The 14,074-nt window shown below is 39.8% G+C and overlaps 2 protein-coding genes and 1 long non-coding RNA gene across 3 annotated transcripts; all 3 read right to left on the minus strand.

The window, feature by feature from the left end:
* Window positions 1–36: 36 nt before the first annotated feature.
* Window positions 37–2,512, minus strand: LOC310724100. Its single transcript, XR_014532936.1, has 2 exons — window positions 1,592–2,512; window positions 37–1,535 (listed from the first exon to the last, which is right to left on the minus strand). It is a non-coding gene; the product is annotated as an uncharacterized lncRNA (long non-coding RNA).
* A 6-nt stretch (window positions 2,513–2,518) lies between these two features.
* On the minus strand, window positions 2,519–5,843 carry LOC310724060 (uncharacterized protein). Its single transcript, XM_083537827.1, has 2 exons — window positions 5,715–5,843; window positions 2,519–3,242 (listed from the first exon to the last, which is right to left on the minus strand). The coding sequence occupies exons 1-2, from the start codon at window positions 5,745–5,747 to the stop codon at window positions 2,547–2,549; spliced, it is 729 nt and encodes a 242-aa protein (XP_083393953.1). The 5' UTR covers window positions 5,748–5,843; the 3' UTR covers window positions 2,519–2,546.
* A 365-nt stretch (window positions 5,844–6,208) lies between these two features.
* Window positions 6,209–13,156, minus strand: crfb2 (cytokine receptor family member b2). The gene is made up of 5 exons (XM_083537822.1): window positions 12,916–13,156; window positions 10,722–10,854; window positions 9,384–9,556; window positions 9,134–9,276; window positions 6,209–6,415 (listed from the first exon to the last, which is right to left on the minus strand). Exons 1-5 carry the CDS (start codon window positions 13,034–13,036, stop codon window positions 6,224–6,226), a joined length of 762 nt encoding a protein of 253 aa, XP_083393948.1. The 5' UTR covers window positions 13,037–13,156; the 3' UTR covers window positions 6,209–6,223.
* Between the last annotated feature and the right edge of the window lie 918 nt (window positions 13,157–14,074).

The following is a 14,074-nucleotide window of genomic DNA, read 5'->3' on the forward strand; positions in this document are numbered from 1 at the left end:
CCTGCACAATCCAGACATAAAAACATGTTCCCAATGGACATTTGTTTTATAGTTTATTCCAAAAATATTGTACCATAAAGAAAAATATATATACACATACATCTTGAAATACTAATACAAACAGATTTAAAAATAATGTAAATATATACACGAGCATATTGGCAAACAGACATCATCAACAGCGTAGGCGCTGTTATATTCAGTTGGTAATATGGTATGTTTCCTAGGAAGTGTAATACACCATAGCCTGAAATGAAACAAACAGCCTTTCTGCTTATCACCGAGTTCCAGTCAAGAATACAGTCGAAACTTAACAAGGTCCACAATCAGCGAATGAAAATAACGCCGCAAGAGCGCGAAGACGGCACAATGAAACGGACGTACAGAAGACATCTGGCACATACTGTATAACTAGAAAACAAAAAAATGCAGTAATAAAGTAAAAAAAGGTAAATACTGTCGTCAGTTCATGCAACATTGATAATCGGTGATATTATGAAATATTTGATTTATGAAGTGAAAATGTAACTACATTACGCCATTCCAGAGACTAAAGCGTCTTTGAAAACGTTTACGCTGCATTCGACTTAACTCGGTAATAGGAAGCGGGAACTTGGAATTCTGTCATTCTGTCTATGCAGATTTGATCGAAAACACTGTCCGGAAGGAATACCTGAAAATACTGCCTTTTGCATATCAGAGCCTAAAATGCATACATGATATATATGAAAAGTATTAAGTACTGTAATTATGATATTTGACTAGGCAAACACTAATTCGTTGCTGTGTATTATCCTGAAGCTTCACAACATAAGCCAACATGTTTCCAGGTGGACTGTAACACACTGTTGAAAGTTTTGAAGGCAGCCTACTAGCATAATGTGAAAAGAAAGAATTTGTGCGTGGAATGTAACCTTAAACGTAATAAAAAATGAGGTGATAAAAGACATGACAAGCTGTGTGGAATCAAAAACATGACTATGATGAAGCACCTTTACTGGAAAGTTCAAGGCCTGGTTTCGCCGAGCTACGGCCTGAGCAAGGCCCTTGACCCTCTGTGCTCCTGGGGTGCTGTATCATGGCTAATGCTGCACTCTGACCCCAGTAGAAACAATAAATACAATATTAAAACTTAAAGAAGATAATAGCAAAACATCCATAATGGATACACCTTTAAAATGGAAGCACCTGAAAGCTTCTGCATGGTCAGAGTCGATAATGCTTTACAGCATGCGCAAAGGAAAAATACAGTTAGTTCCAGTCAGGTTAGTTATTTGCACACATGATATTGTGTATACATGAAATTAAAGCTGAACGAAATTTACGGTTTAAGATTAGAAGGCAAAAACAGGAGAGGTAAAATATGACTCCAGTAAAAGTAAAAGTGTCCCTTTAAACTTCCACTTGAGTAAAAGAACCAAAGTATTTGCCTTCAAGCGTACTTGGGTATCCAAAGTACTATGATTAATTATGGCAATAATGTTCGTATTATCATTTTTACCTAATCCTGGTGGTCTAGTGGTTAGGATGCGGCGCTCTCACCGCTGCGGCCCGGGTTCGATCCCCGGTCAGTGACGTGCTAATTAGATACCATCGTCCGGCATGTTTTGTTGCTACACACATTTTGATAAACTACATACTATAAATTGCATTAGCCTTTACCACCCTCATAACAAGATGAGTGATAGAGCTGCATACACACGATTATCTTTTGCACGTTTCCCCCTAACTCCTTTCCTCTTTTTTTCCTGAATTGGGCTCCTGAAGGTTTGGACCTTTTTTGTCATTCATAATTTTTCCAAAATGATGACGTAACATCCAGGTCTTATCAGTTTTCCCACTGGAAACCCTGAAGGCTGCGATGACGGTCAGCCAAACCCCTGTCCCCTCCTTTCTGAGTGTACGAGTGAGGGAACTTCTCTGGGTGGTGGGTGCGGTAAAAATTTAAATCTTTTTTTGGACGCCCCATGCGGCTGACCATGTCGCACTTGTAATGGGTATGGGGGGAAAAAAAAAAATACAAATAAAAATCAGTCTCATTCACTCGGCCTAATACCATCTCTACAGTAAAGCATGGTGGTGGCACCAATATGCTACGAGGAAACACCTGCAGAGAAATCTGAAAAAGATGGCTGTTCACAAAACAAAATCTGATTGAGCTCAAGCTCTTCCTAATGCACAGGGATAAATTTGAGAAATTGTATATTGTAAGTGTATAAGAGTCTGAATACCTTTCTATATAAGTGATTTATATAAACGTGAGATTTTCACAGTTCAACTGGGGCTGATAAATCCTGCCTGTCGAGTTGATTAAATTAATGGTAAGAAAGGACCTTTTTTCCATTGTTTGAAAGTCAAACTCTATTTGTAAATGGAACGTGTCATCGTTGTGAGAAGGAATAATCATTCGATTGGTGAATTACTTATGAAAAATATGAAGCAAATGCAGATATGTGGAATTACAGAAACTCTAGGTGTTAATTGTATATTAATGCCTCACACCCACAGTTTCCTCAAAGATTTTTTTGTTTAAGAAAACACTGCTTCTAGCTCCGCATCATGTATCCAGAGAAAGCTTCCTCTTCATCCTCATCTTCCTCATCTTCAGAATATGAAATGTTTTTTTCTGTGGGCTCAGAATACTTTGGCCGAAAATTCATGGCAGGTTCTGTTGGCCCCAGCATACATAAAGGTTTCGCGTCGTTCCCAGTCTCGATGTCCTCTTCTTTCTCGCTCTCATTTTGTTGCTCTGAATTATGGCCTCGCAGGGTCAAGGAGAAGAAATTAACATGATCTATGTCGTCCATGTCTTCCACCTCCTTCTCCTGTCTGAGTTCGTCTTCTTTTTTATGCCCGAGCAAAGCGGAATCATTGTTATCCATATAGTGGACTGGTGGGGGAGAGACATGTGCTGTGAGGATGCCACTTGGGATTTGCAGAGCTGTTTCCTCGCAGTAAAGCGTGATTAGGTCTGGTGTTTTGAAGACCTCTTTCAAAGTTTCGATAGCTGGATCAGAAGTATGGAACTCCGGGGAACTTGGAAAAGAACTATTTGTTTCTTCAATGATTTTTCCACAACCCCTGTGTCCCTCATATACTACCTCTTCATCCTCTTTCTCTTGGTCCACCTCTTCATTAAGCGGAACATCTTCACAGGTCTTGGAGTCCAGTGAAACGTGGTGTAGAGACTCCACAGAGGGCAAGGAAAACATCTGCACCTCATACGGGGCATTAAAGGAACTCTGGGAAGAGAAGCAGAAGCACAATTGAGTACAATTTAATGATCTTTGTGTTAGATTTTTGATATAATGCAGCATTTTGTTTATCTAGATTGTGCCATTTGAAAAGAAGTGGGAACTATAGAGCTTCGGAAAAGTGACAATGATTTCAGTCAGCAGCATGAAGGAGCTGGAAGATTCTCATGAAACATGAAGTCATAAGCACATGCATGAAGGAATGATGACCTTTCCTGGATGAACCATCACACAAGAATTCATATATCTCGTAATGGAAGACACAAGATTTAAACACCTATCTAAGCGCTATGGAGAACATACACTATATTTCCAAAAGTATTGGGTCACATGGTCATAAGTACGGTATGTGATTTTTAAGCATTGCATTCCACATTTAGTCCCAATTTGCTCCGAAAATTCCCTCCATTCTTCTCGGAAGATGTTCCACTAGATTTTGGGTGCAGGTAAAGGCAGGTACTGATGTAGGTGAGGAGACCTGGGGTGCAGTCAGCGTTCACATTCATCCCAAAGGTGTTCAGTAGGGATGAGATCAAAGCTATATAGCAGCAAGATCTTCCTCTCCAAACCATGTAAACCAGATCTTCAAGGAGCTCACCTTGTGCACAGGGGCATCACCATGCTGGAACAGGTTCGGGTTTCCGAGCTCAATGAATGCAAAATTTTTTTATTGCGCCATCTAAAGACGTCCTGTACAATTGAGTGCCTCCAGTTTTGGAAAAAAAAAAAAAATCACATATAACAGGAAAGGTCAGGTGTCCCAATACTTTTGGAAATATAGTGTATCGTAAAAAAAAAAAAAAAAAATGAAATATTAAATGTAAAAAAAAACATACACATATGCACATCTGTATTACCCAAATGGGGTTTAACAAATGTAAAACTATTTCATTAAAATTGTTAAATAAATAAAAAAAGTCAACTGTTGATCTTTAAAATTGTTACTAAGAAGAATTGTGATGTAAAAACATTTCTTTTAAAATATATTAAAAAATATTTTTTTTGTGGTCCAGAACTAAAAGACTTTTTACACTTTCCACAAGAGAAGTGAAAAAAAAAAGAGGCATGATAATATTACTCCGCTACTACTACTACTAATAATAATAATAATAATAATAATAATAATAAGAAGAAGAATAGTAATATTATATAGTGCATTTAGAAGATTTATCTTGACAAAATCTGTCAAAAAATCTTATTGCCACACATCCCAAGACATCTTACAATTCAGGTCAGGTGTCCCAATACATTTGCCTATACAACGTATTCATTTGTGCGATCCAACTTGTACACACGTTTTTGTGGCCCTCATACACAGAATGCATAAATGCTCCTTTTTCTTCATGCAAAAACAAAACAAAATGACGAACGAAGACATAGAGACACGAGCGTATCCTGCATTCTTAGACCTCTGACATATAAACAACCAGGCAGTCCTGCTGCACAAACACAGTGAGTAATTCTGAAGAAAAAAAAACGAAAAAAAAAAAAAAACGCTGTGGTTTCGCAGCCACAATTGCAACAGCAAGATGTTAAATCTTGGCAAGCAACGAGCTCGAAATCTGACGAGGATTACATAGTTTCCGATGCAAAAAAAACCAACAACAAAAAACCATCCCGTTATTAAAAAAAGCATTACTTTAAATGTATAAGTACTAGGGGTCTAACGATACAATAAAATTCACGGTTCGGTATGTACCTTGGTTTGTATGCAAAACAAATTTTTATTAAAGCAGTTTATTATTATTTACATTTAGGAACATTTGCATTTAAAAAAAATTTTTAATAAAATGCCTGCTTGGTTAAATTATATATAAAATAATATTTTATAAAAAATAAGATGTATAAAAATAGAATAAATCACTTCTATTATATTGATTAAATTGAGTTATAGATTAAAATGGAGCAAATAAAATTAATTGAATACTAATTTTATTTTTCTTCTTTCGGCTGCTCCCACTAGGGGTCGCCACAGCAGATTTAATGAAATAGATAAATTTACTAAAGATATGTTCTACCTAACTGTTCAGAATTGTTTAGGATTTTCTCCTTTCAAATGCTAAAGAATCCATATTGCTAGACGTATTTTCAGTGCGGAGTGAGTAGCCACAGTACGATTTTTTTTGTCGTGTATCTTTTCATGTTTAATAATAACAATAATAATAAAAAAACGTGGTGAAACTGCGCATAAAGTGCGAGGCGGAGACTAAACGAACTTGCGGTACGCCACTTAATACGTTCGTGAGGGAACTCGGATTTTATGTTCCGCGCGTTAAAAAGGATTGCATTCGGTACACATGTGTTTTTGAACTCGTGACATTCAGCTTCAAAGTCCAATGCCAAGTCCAATGCATTAACCACCTTCCCCTTTATTTAAACATTTTAATCGTACACTTGTTCATTAACGCCCCACTTTCCAGCTACAAACGAACGTGGAATTGAACGGATTTGGAGTCTCACCAGAACGAACGGAGGAGGGATTTTGAAGAGCATGATACTTCTTGAAACCCAAAGTCCAACAATCACTGCAATCACCAGCACCAGCAGACATAGAAACACCCAGATCCCTATGTCAAAAACAGAAACAGGAACTGAAAGAATTTGCACAAGATTTGCAAATAGTAAGAATTATATTGACGTGTGTAATTTCCTCTTTTTTTATTGTATTGAGGACAATAGAAAGTTAAAAGAAGAGGGGCTGAAATAATTTATTAATGTTAATATAACAGAACCGTATTCCATATATACACTCGATGGACTACAAGATTTCTCTGATGGATTAAAATTTCTTAATTATGCACTTAAGTGTCTTTCTGGTGGACTACAGCATCTCTGTGATGGTCAAAACTCTCTCTCTCTGATGGACTAAACATCACAGTGTACAGTTTTTTATATAAATGTATTGTTATAAGTTTTATATTTTTGGAAATTCAGTCCAGCTGTCAACAAGGCAGTCCTGTTTATATTCCCTATATATTTAAAAGAATAAACCTTAAGGGAATGCACATACCTTTATTGTTATCTTTGCCAACAGGTGCAGACACACACACTGGTTTAGAAGCAGCACTTTTGTGACCTTTGATGCTCACTGACACACAGTACACCTGCCCTGGTACCACTTCTAGGTTTACACTGTACAACCCCTTGATATTCTTCGTGAACTGCACACACACACACACACACACACACACACACACACACACACACACACACACACACACACACACACACACACACACACACACACACACACATTCAGTTTTCACACAGGTTGTATAATGCCTCATTCAACAAATGTTATGTTATGAACGATTCAATTCAATTTAACTTACCGTAATTTTCGGACTATAAAGCGCACCCATATATAAGCCGCACCCACTGAATTTTACAAATATTTTTATTTTTAACATAAATAAGCCGCACCTGTCTACACAAATGAAACTTTATACGGGCTTTAACAAAAGACACGTTACACACGGTGTAACGGGTGAAATATGTTGCGCTTCCTTTAGGAGCATAGCGGTGTTTTGGGAATCGCCTGCCAGAAGCGAGCTCTCCCTTCACCCAGACTCAACATGTTACAACGGCTTGTATCTAAACAGTAGCCGACCAAGAAAGTCATTGTTCACTGTCTTCCTCCTTCCTTTCACAACTATTTCTCTCGGGATTTTATCTTTTGGCATCGTCGTTTAAAAATCACCCGATGGAAGTTTTTTCTCCCGAAGCCGTGCAGCTAAGAACACAGGTGAGGTGCGTTTTTTCGTTTCCATTCGGAAATTTCATTGGTCTAATGTTATGGGTTCAGTTTTTTGGCTTGAAGTTTGTGAAACCGGGAAAAACCCAGGAAAAATTCATAAATTAGCCGCTTCGTTGTTTAAGCCGTGGGGTTCAAAACGTGAGAAAAAAGTAGCGGCTTATAGTCCGAAAAAATACGGTAATTGAACTCAACAATGGATGGTGTCCTAAAGCAGATTTATACAATTAAATATTGTAATTTATTAAACCAATAATGAACAATTAACCACATTTTAGCATCATAAATTATTTCCTTGTAAATTGTTTTCATGGTAAGCTGTGTGTGATTGGCTAAGCTGAAAGGATTTCTGAGGTGATGTTAAAGCTCCCTACGAGAACATTTTGGTAATACTAGCTAGGTGCTTAGCATAAGCAAACCTAATGGGATTTCTGATGTAATTTTAAATCTTTCTAAGGGAAATTTACATCTTTATAGTAGTACTAGCTATATGCAAAACAGGGGCAAAGCTGACAGGGATTCTAAGATGATTTGAACGTTCCAATCAGAAATAATTGCATCAACGTGAATCATGGCTGAGGAATAATGTAGACTGTCTCACAACAGACTAAAATGTATTTCAAATAAACTAAACTGTCTCATGATAGGCTAAAACATCTCTCTAATGGATTAAAATGTCTCTGATAGACTAAAGCACCTTCATAATAGACTAAACTGTGTTATGATGGGCTAAATAAGTCCCTGTAAGTTTATTCCTAGCTAGCTGTGTGTAATTAGCAAACCTGACAGGATTTCTGTGATAAAGTTCAAGTGTTTTAAAGAGGATGGACATCAGCTTAGTTATACTAGCGAGGTGCTTAACATGAACCTGACAGGTTTTTATGAGATAATGTTAACGTTTTCTACGAGTAATGGACAACTTTTTAGTAATACTGGCTAGGTGCTTAACGTGGGCGAACCTGACAGGATTTCTGAGGGAAATTGACATCTTTCTAGTAATACCAGCTAGTGGTTAAACATGGACGAATCTGACAAGATTTCTAAGATGATTTGTAGGTTCTTCAGAAATAATTGCACCAAAGCAAATCATGGCTGAGGAATAATGTAGACTAAACTGTCTCACAACAGACTAAAATGTATTTCAAATAAACTAAACTGTCTCACAATAAACTAAACTGTCTCACGATAGGCTAAAACATCTCTCTAATGGATTAAAATGTCTCTGATGGACTAAGGCACCTTTATAATAGACTAAACTGTGTTATGATGGACTAAATAAGTCCCTGTAAGTTTATTCCTACCTAGCTGTGTGTAATTAGCAAACCTGACAGGATTTCTGTGGTAAAGTTCAAGCGTTCTAAAGGGGATGGACATCATCTTAGTAATACTAGCGAGGTGCTTAACATGAGCGAACCTGACAGGATTTAATGAGATAATGTTAAAGTTTTCTACGAGGAATGGACAACGTTTTGGTAATACTGGCTAGGTGCTTAATGTGGGCGAACCTGACAGGATTTCTGAGGTAATGCTAAAGATTTGTGAGGAAAATTGGCATCTTTCTAGTAATACCAGCTAGTTGTTAAACATGGACGAATCTGACAAGATTTCTAAGATGATTTGTAGGTTATTCAGAAATAATTGCACCAAAGCGAATCATGGCTGGGGAATATCGTAGACTAAACGGTCTCACAATGGACTAAAATGTATTTCTAATGGACATGAATTTTCTTACAATGAACAAAACTGTCTCATGATAAGGTAAAACCTCTCTCTGATGGATTGTCTCTCTGATGGACTAAAGCAATTTTTCAATAGACCAAACTGACTTATTATGGACTAAATAAGTCCCTGTAAGTTTATTCCTAGCTAGCTGTGTGTAATTGGCAAACCTGACAGGATTTCTGTGGTAATGTTCAAGCGTTCTAAAGGGGATGGACATCTTCTTAGTTATCCTAGCTACTGAGCTGATTTTATATATTTCTGAGGAAAATTTTAATTTTTTAAGGTATCCACATTAAAATTTTTAACTCAATTCTTATTTGCTTGTGTTGTAAGATAACATCTGAACGAACACCACCTCCTAAATAATAAGAGTCATGCAAATGTTAGAAACAGCACTGCCCACCTGATGTCCTATCTCACTGGTCACATTAAGCTGGTAGTCAAATTTCTGATACACCGTTTCATGTCTCTCAGATGGAGAGTGAAGATGCACACACAGCGATAAGTTACATGGTAAAACTTGCAGTGGTGGAGGCTCAAGTTCCGCTATGGAGGCAATGAAATGAAATAAACATTGGTTTATTATTTTTCATTAGTACCTCAAATATTTACATTGGATATACGGTAAAAGTTTGTCAAATTGTGACACTTACTATCAGAGACTGGATTAAAAGAAGGGTAAAGAGAAGGTGTGGACGTCTTGTTTCCTGAGACGGCTGTAACGTTGATGTAGTAGGTCGTTTCCAGATTGGGGAGCACATCAGTTAGGTTACAAAGCAATGGGAAACGCACGGCTGCACAATTGTCCACCATCTTCCAGTTATGTCTGCACAATCGCACAAACACAACCAGATTAGACAGACTAAAATGTCTCCATAATGGACTAAAATACCTCTTTAATAGACTGGAGTGTCTGACAATGGATTACAATGTCTCTCATGATGGACTAAAATGTCTCTGTGATGGACTAGTGTTTCTCCGATGGACTACAGGATCTCTTTGATGAATAAACCTGTCTTATAATGGAATACAGCATCTCTGTGATGGACCAAAATGTCTCTCTAATGGACTTAAACATCTCTCTGATGGAAAACTGTCTTATGATAGATTACAGTGTCTCTCTGATGGACAACAACATCTCTCTGTATCATCATGCACAATATTTCTCTGATAGACTAAACTGTCTCATTATAGACTAAACTGTCTCATTCTGGAATAGATGCATCTCTGAAGAACTAAAATGTTGTTCTGGTGCTGACATTCGGTTTTCAGGGAATGTCAGTAGGGTTTTTCAATATGTTGATCGGCTTTAGTTTTGTTCCGCACCGTCGGCTCGAGTCGAACGCCGTCAGCTGTTTTGCAGCCGATTCTGCATGTCGAATCAGAGGTTGAACTCATTGGCAAAAAAAAATTAAAATTGGACGTGCTCTTGTCTTTGCAAAAAAGCTACAAGAATCCGTTGATCGCCGCAGGTGTGAACTCTGCTTGCTTTATATGGTTAAAGTTCTCGCACTTCTCTAAAAATTGGCCTAGTTTGCAGCACAATTGGCCAATGGCGATTAATAAAAACATTTCCAAAAATCTGACCTATACTTATGATGGACTACACTGTCTACATGATGGACCAAAATGTCTCTCTGATGGACTCAACTGTCTCACGATGGACTAAAATGTAGTTCTGATAGACTAAAATGTTTCTTTGATGGACTACAGGATCTCTCTAATGAATAAACCAGTCTTAAGATGGACTATAGCATCTCCGTATTAGACTAAAATGTCTCACTGATGGATTAAAATTTGTCTTTGATGGACTACAATGTCTTTTTGATGAACAACAGCATCTCTCTGATGAATGAACTGTTTTATTATTAGTGTCTCGCTAATGGAACAAAATGTCTCACAGACTACAGTGTCTCTTATAGACTAAATCCTCTGACGACGGACTACTACTCTGATAGACTGAACAATACAGTGTGCAGTGAACTACATACATATAGTCGCGGAAGATGACTCTGTACTGCAGTTCTGAAGGAGACCCTGGTCCAGCCTGCCACGTGAGCAGGTAAATGAAGCGGTGGGACTCGATTTTGAGGTTGACTGGGGCAGGGACATGTCCACACAAAACTGCAAGCAGAAAGGTGGATTGTAGTATGTCATATTATTGCTCTGTACAGTTGAGTGTAGGGTTAGAAATCATATATTGGATTGAGTGTAGGATCAGAGATCAGATGTTGGGTTGAGTGTAGGGGAAGACATCAAATGTTGGGTTGAATGTAGGGTCAGACATCATATGTTTGGTGGAGTGTAGGGTCAGAGATCAGTTGTTGGAATGAGTGTACGGTCAGGGATCAGATGTTGGAATGAGTGTAGGGTGAGAGATTAGATCTTGGATGGAGTGTAGAGTAAGAGATCAGATGTTGGAATGAGTGTATGGTCAGAGATCAGATGTTGAAATAAGTGTATGGTCAGAGATCACATGTTGGAATGAGTGTAAGGTCAGATCAGATGTTGGGTGGACTGTAGAGTAAGAGATCAGATGTTGGAATGAGTGTATGGTCAGAGATCACATGTTGGGTGGAGTGTAGAGTGAGAGATCATATCTTGGATGGAGTGTAGAGTGAGAGATCGGATGTTGGAGTGAAGTGTTGGGTCTGAGATCGGATGTTGGAGTGAAGTGTTGGGTCTGAGATCGGATGTTGGGGTGAAGTGTTGGGTCTGAGATCGGATGTTGGGGTGAAGTGTTGGGTCTGAGATCGGATGTTGGGGTGAAGTGTTGGGTCTGAGATCGGATGTTGGGGTGAAGTGTTGGGTCTGAGATCGGATGTTGGGGTGAAGTGTTGGGTCTGAGATCGGATGTTGGGGTGAAGTGTTGGGTCTGAGATCGGATGTTGGGGTGAAGTGTTGGGTCTGAGATCGGATGTTGGGGTGAAGTGTTGGGTCTGAGATCGGATGTTGGGGTGAAGTGTTGGGTCTGAGATCGGATGTTGGGGTGAAGTGTTGGGTCTGAGATCGGATGTTGGGGTGAAGTGTTGGGTCTGAGATCGGATGTTGGGGTGAAGTGTTGGGTCTGAGATCGGATGTTGGGGTGAAGTGTTGGGTCTGAGATCGGATGTTGGGGTGAAGTGTTGGGTCTGAGATCGGATGTTGGGGTGAAGTGTTGGGTCTGAGATCGGATGTTGGGGTGAAGTGTTGGGTCTGAGATCGGATGTTGGGGTGAAGTGTTGGGTCTGAGATCGGATGTTGGGGTGAAGTGTTGGGTCTGAGATCGGATGTTGGGGTGAAGTGTTGGGTCTGAGATCGGATGTTGGGGTGAAGTGTTGGGTCTGAGATCGGATGTTGGGGTGAAGTGTTGGGTCTGAGATCGGATGTTGGGGTGAAGTGTTGGGTCTGAGATCGGATGTTGGGGTGAAGTGTTGGGTCTGAGATCGGATGTTGGGGTGAAGTGTTGGGTCTGAGATCGGATGTTGGGGTGAAGTGTTGGGTCTGAGATCGGATGTTGGGGTGAAGTGTTGGGTCTGAGATCGGATGTTGGGGTGAAGTGTTGGGTCTGAGATCGGATGTTGGGGTGAAGTGTTGGGTCTGAGATCGGATGCTGGGGTGAAGTGTTGGGTCTGAGATCGGATGTTGGGGTGAAGTGTTGGGTCTGAGATCGGATGCTGGGGTGAAGTGTTGGGTCTGAGATCGGATGCTGGGGTGAAGTGTTGGGTCTGAGATCGGATGCTGGGGTGAAGTGTTGGGTCTGAGATCGGATGCTGGGGTGAAGTGTTGGGTCTGAGATCGGATGCTGGGGTGAAGTGTTGGGTCTGAGATCGGATGCTGGGGTGAAGTGTTGGGTCTGAGATCGGATGCTGGGGTGAAGTGTTGGGTCTGAGATCGGATGCTGGGGTGAAGTGTTGGGTCTGAGATCGGATGCTGGGGTGAAGTGTTGGGTCTGAGATCGGATGCTGGGGTGAAGTGTTGGGTCTGAGATCGGATGCTGGGGTGAAGTGTTGTGTCTGAGATCGGATGTTGGAGTGAAGTGTAGGGTATGAGATCGGATGTTGGAGTGAAGTGTAGGGTCAGAGATCGGATGTTGGAGTGAAGTGTTCGGTCTGAGATCGGATGTTGGAGTGAAGTGTAGGGTCTGAGATCGGATGTTGGAGTGAAGTGTAGGGTTGAAGGGATGAATGAAAGTGAGTTACAGACCTGAGCATGAAACAATCAGCATGAGCAGCGTGTAAACATGATCCATAGCAGCTGAGATCCGCGATCCGAGATCCAAGACAGCGGCGCCTCCTTCAACCCGCACACGGTTTTCCCATCTCATACCGCTTCTCGGACACCTCCATGATGATCACACGACCATCCTGCCATCTTCATTAGCTTTAGCACCGAAGATAACCGGATATTCACCGCATCCCCTTCTAACAAACTCCGCCCCTTCCCCACTATACTAACTGGTCAGACCGGGTCCTGATTGGACCCCTGAATATAAATATCACCTCCAACCAATCGTAGTGAGAAGGCGGACAAATACCAGCCAATAGTAACGCTGGAGGCAGGAACTGATCCGAATGCGGCTAAGAAATATTATCAGTGTTATAAAATTCATGATGTTTCCAAACCGATGTGTGTGCGGAGGTAACACTATTTGTTTATTTAGATGTTTGTATTCCTGGTGCACAGTTTTGCTGGTAGTGGTTTAGTTTCGGTTTTCGTGAGGCAGTTGGCCATGTTGGCCACCAGATGGCAGTGCTGTCAAAGGGCTAGAACTAAAACGTGTCTCTGATGGACCAAAATGTCTCTCTGGTGAAATAAACTGCCTCACAATAGACTAAAACATATTTCTGATGGACTGAAATGTCTCAGAGTGCTAGAACTGAAATTGTTTTATTTCTTTAATTTCTGCAGCACAAGTGAATGTTAAGACGATGTGATGAATACGATAAATATTGCAATAATTATTTAGCAGCCTGGACAATATGCCCTTTTTCGAAAAATAAACTCTCACAATGGACTAAACTGTCTCAGGATGGAGTAAAACATATCTTTGATGGATTAAAGTGTCTTTCTAACAGACTAAAATGTTTCAGTGGACTAAAATGTCTCTTTGCTGGACTAAACTGCCTCACAATAAACTAAAACATCTCTCTGATAGACTAAAATGTCAGATGGATTGGGACATCTGATGGACTAAAGTGTCTTTATAGTAGACTAAACTGTCTCACAATGAGACTAAAACTTCTCTTTAATGGACTAAGACATCTCTCTAATGGAGTAAACTGTCTCACAATGGACTAATGTGTCTCTCTGATGGACTGCAACATCTCTCTGATGGACTAAATCTCTCTTTCTAATAGACTAA

The sequence above is a fragment of the Silurus aristotelis genome (genome assembly GCF_946808225.1).
Source record: "Silurus aristotelis genome assembly, chromosome: 3".
Taxonomy (NCBI): domain Eukaryota; kingdom Metazoa; phylum Chordata; class Actinopteri; order Siluriformes; family Siluridae; genus Silurus; species Silurus aristotelis.

Bases quoted from the DNA above. Each gene is read 5' to 3' on its own strand.
- crfb2 (XM_083537822.1), bottom strand. From the start codon at position 13,036: ATGAGATGGGAAAACCGTGTGCGGGTTGAAGGAGGCGCCGCTGTCTTG. The intron at 9,557-10,721 runs GTATGTAGTTCA...GCGATTGTGCAG, and splicing joins GTCATCTTCCGCGACTATAT to ACATAACTGGAAGATGGTGG. The intron at 9,277-9,383 runs GTAAGTGTCACA...TTGCCTCCATAG, and splicing joins TTTTAATCCAGTCTCTGATA to CGGAACTTGAGCCTCCACCA.
- LOC310724060 (XM_083537827.1), bottom strand. From the start codon at position 5,747: ATGCTCTTCAAAATCCCTCCTCCGTTCGTTCTG. The intron at 3,243-5,714 runs GTGAGACTCCAA...TTCTCTTCCCAG, and splicing joins TCCCTCCTCCGTTCGTTCTG to AGTTCCTTTAATGCCCCGTA.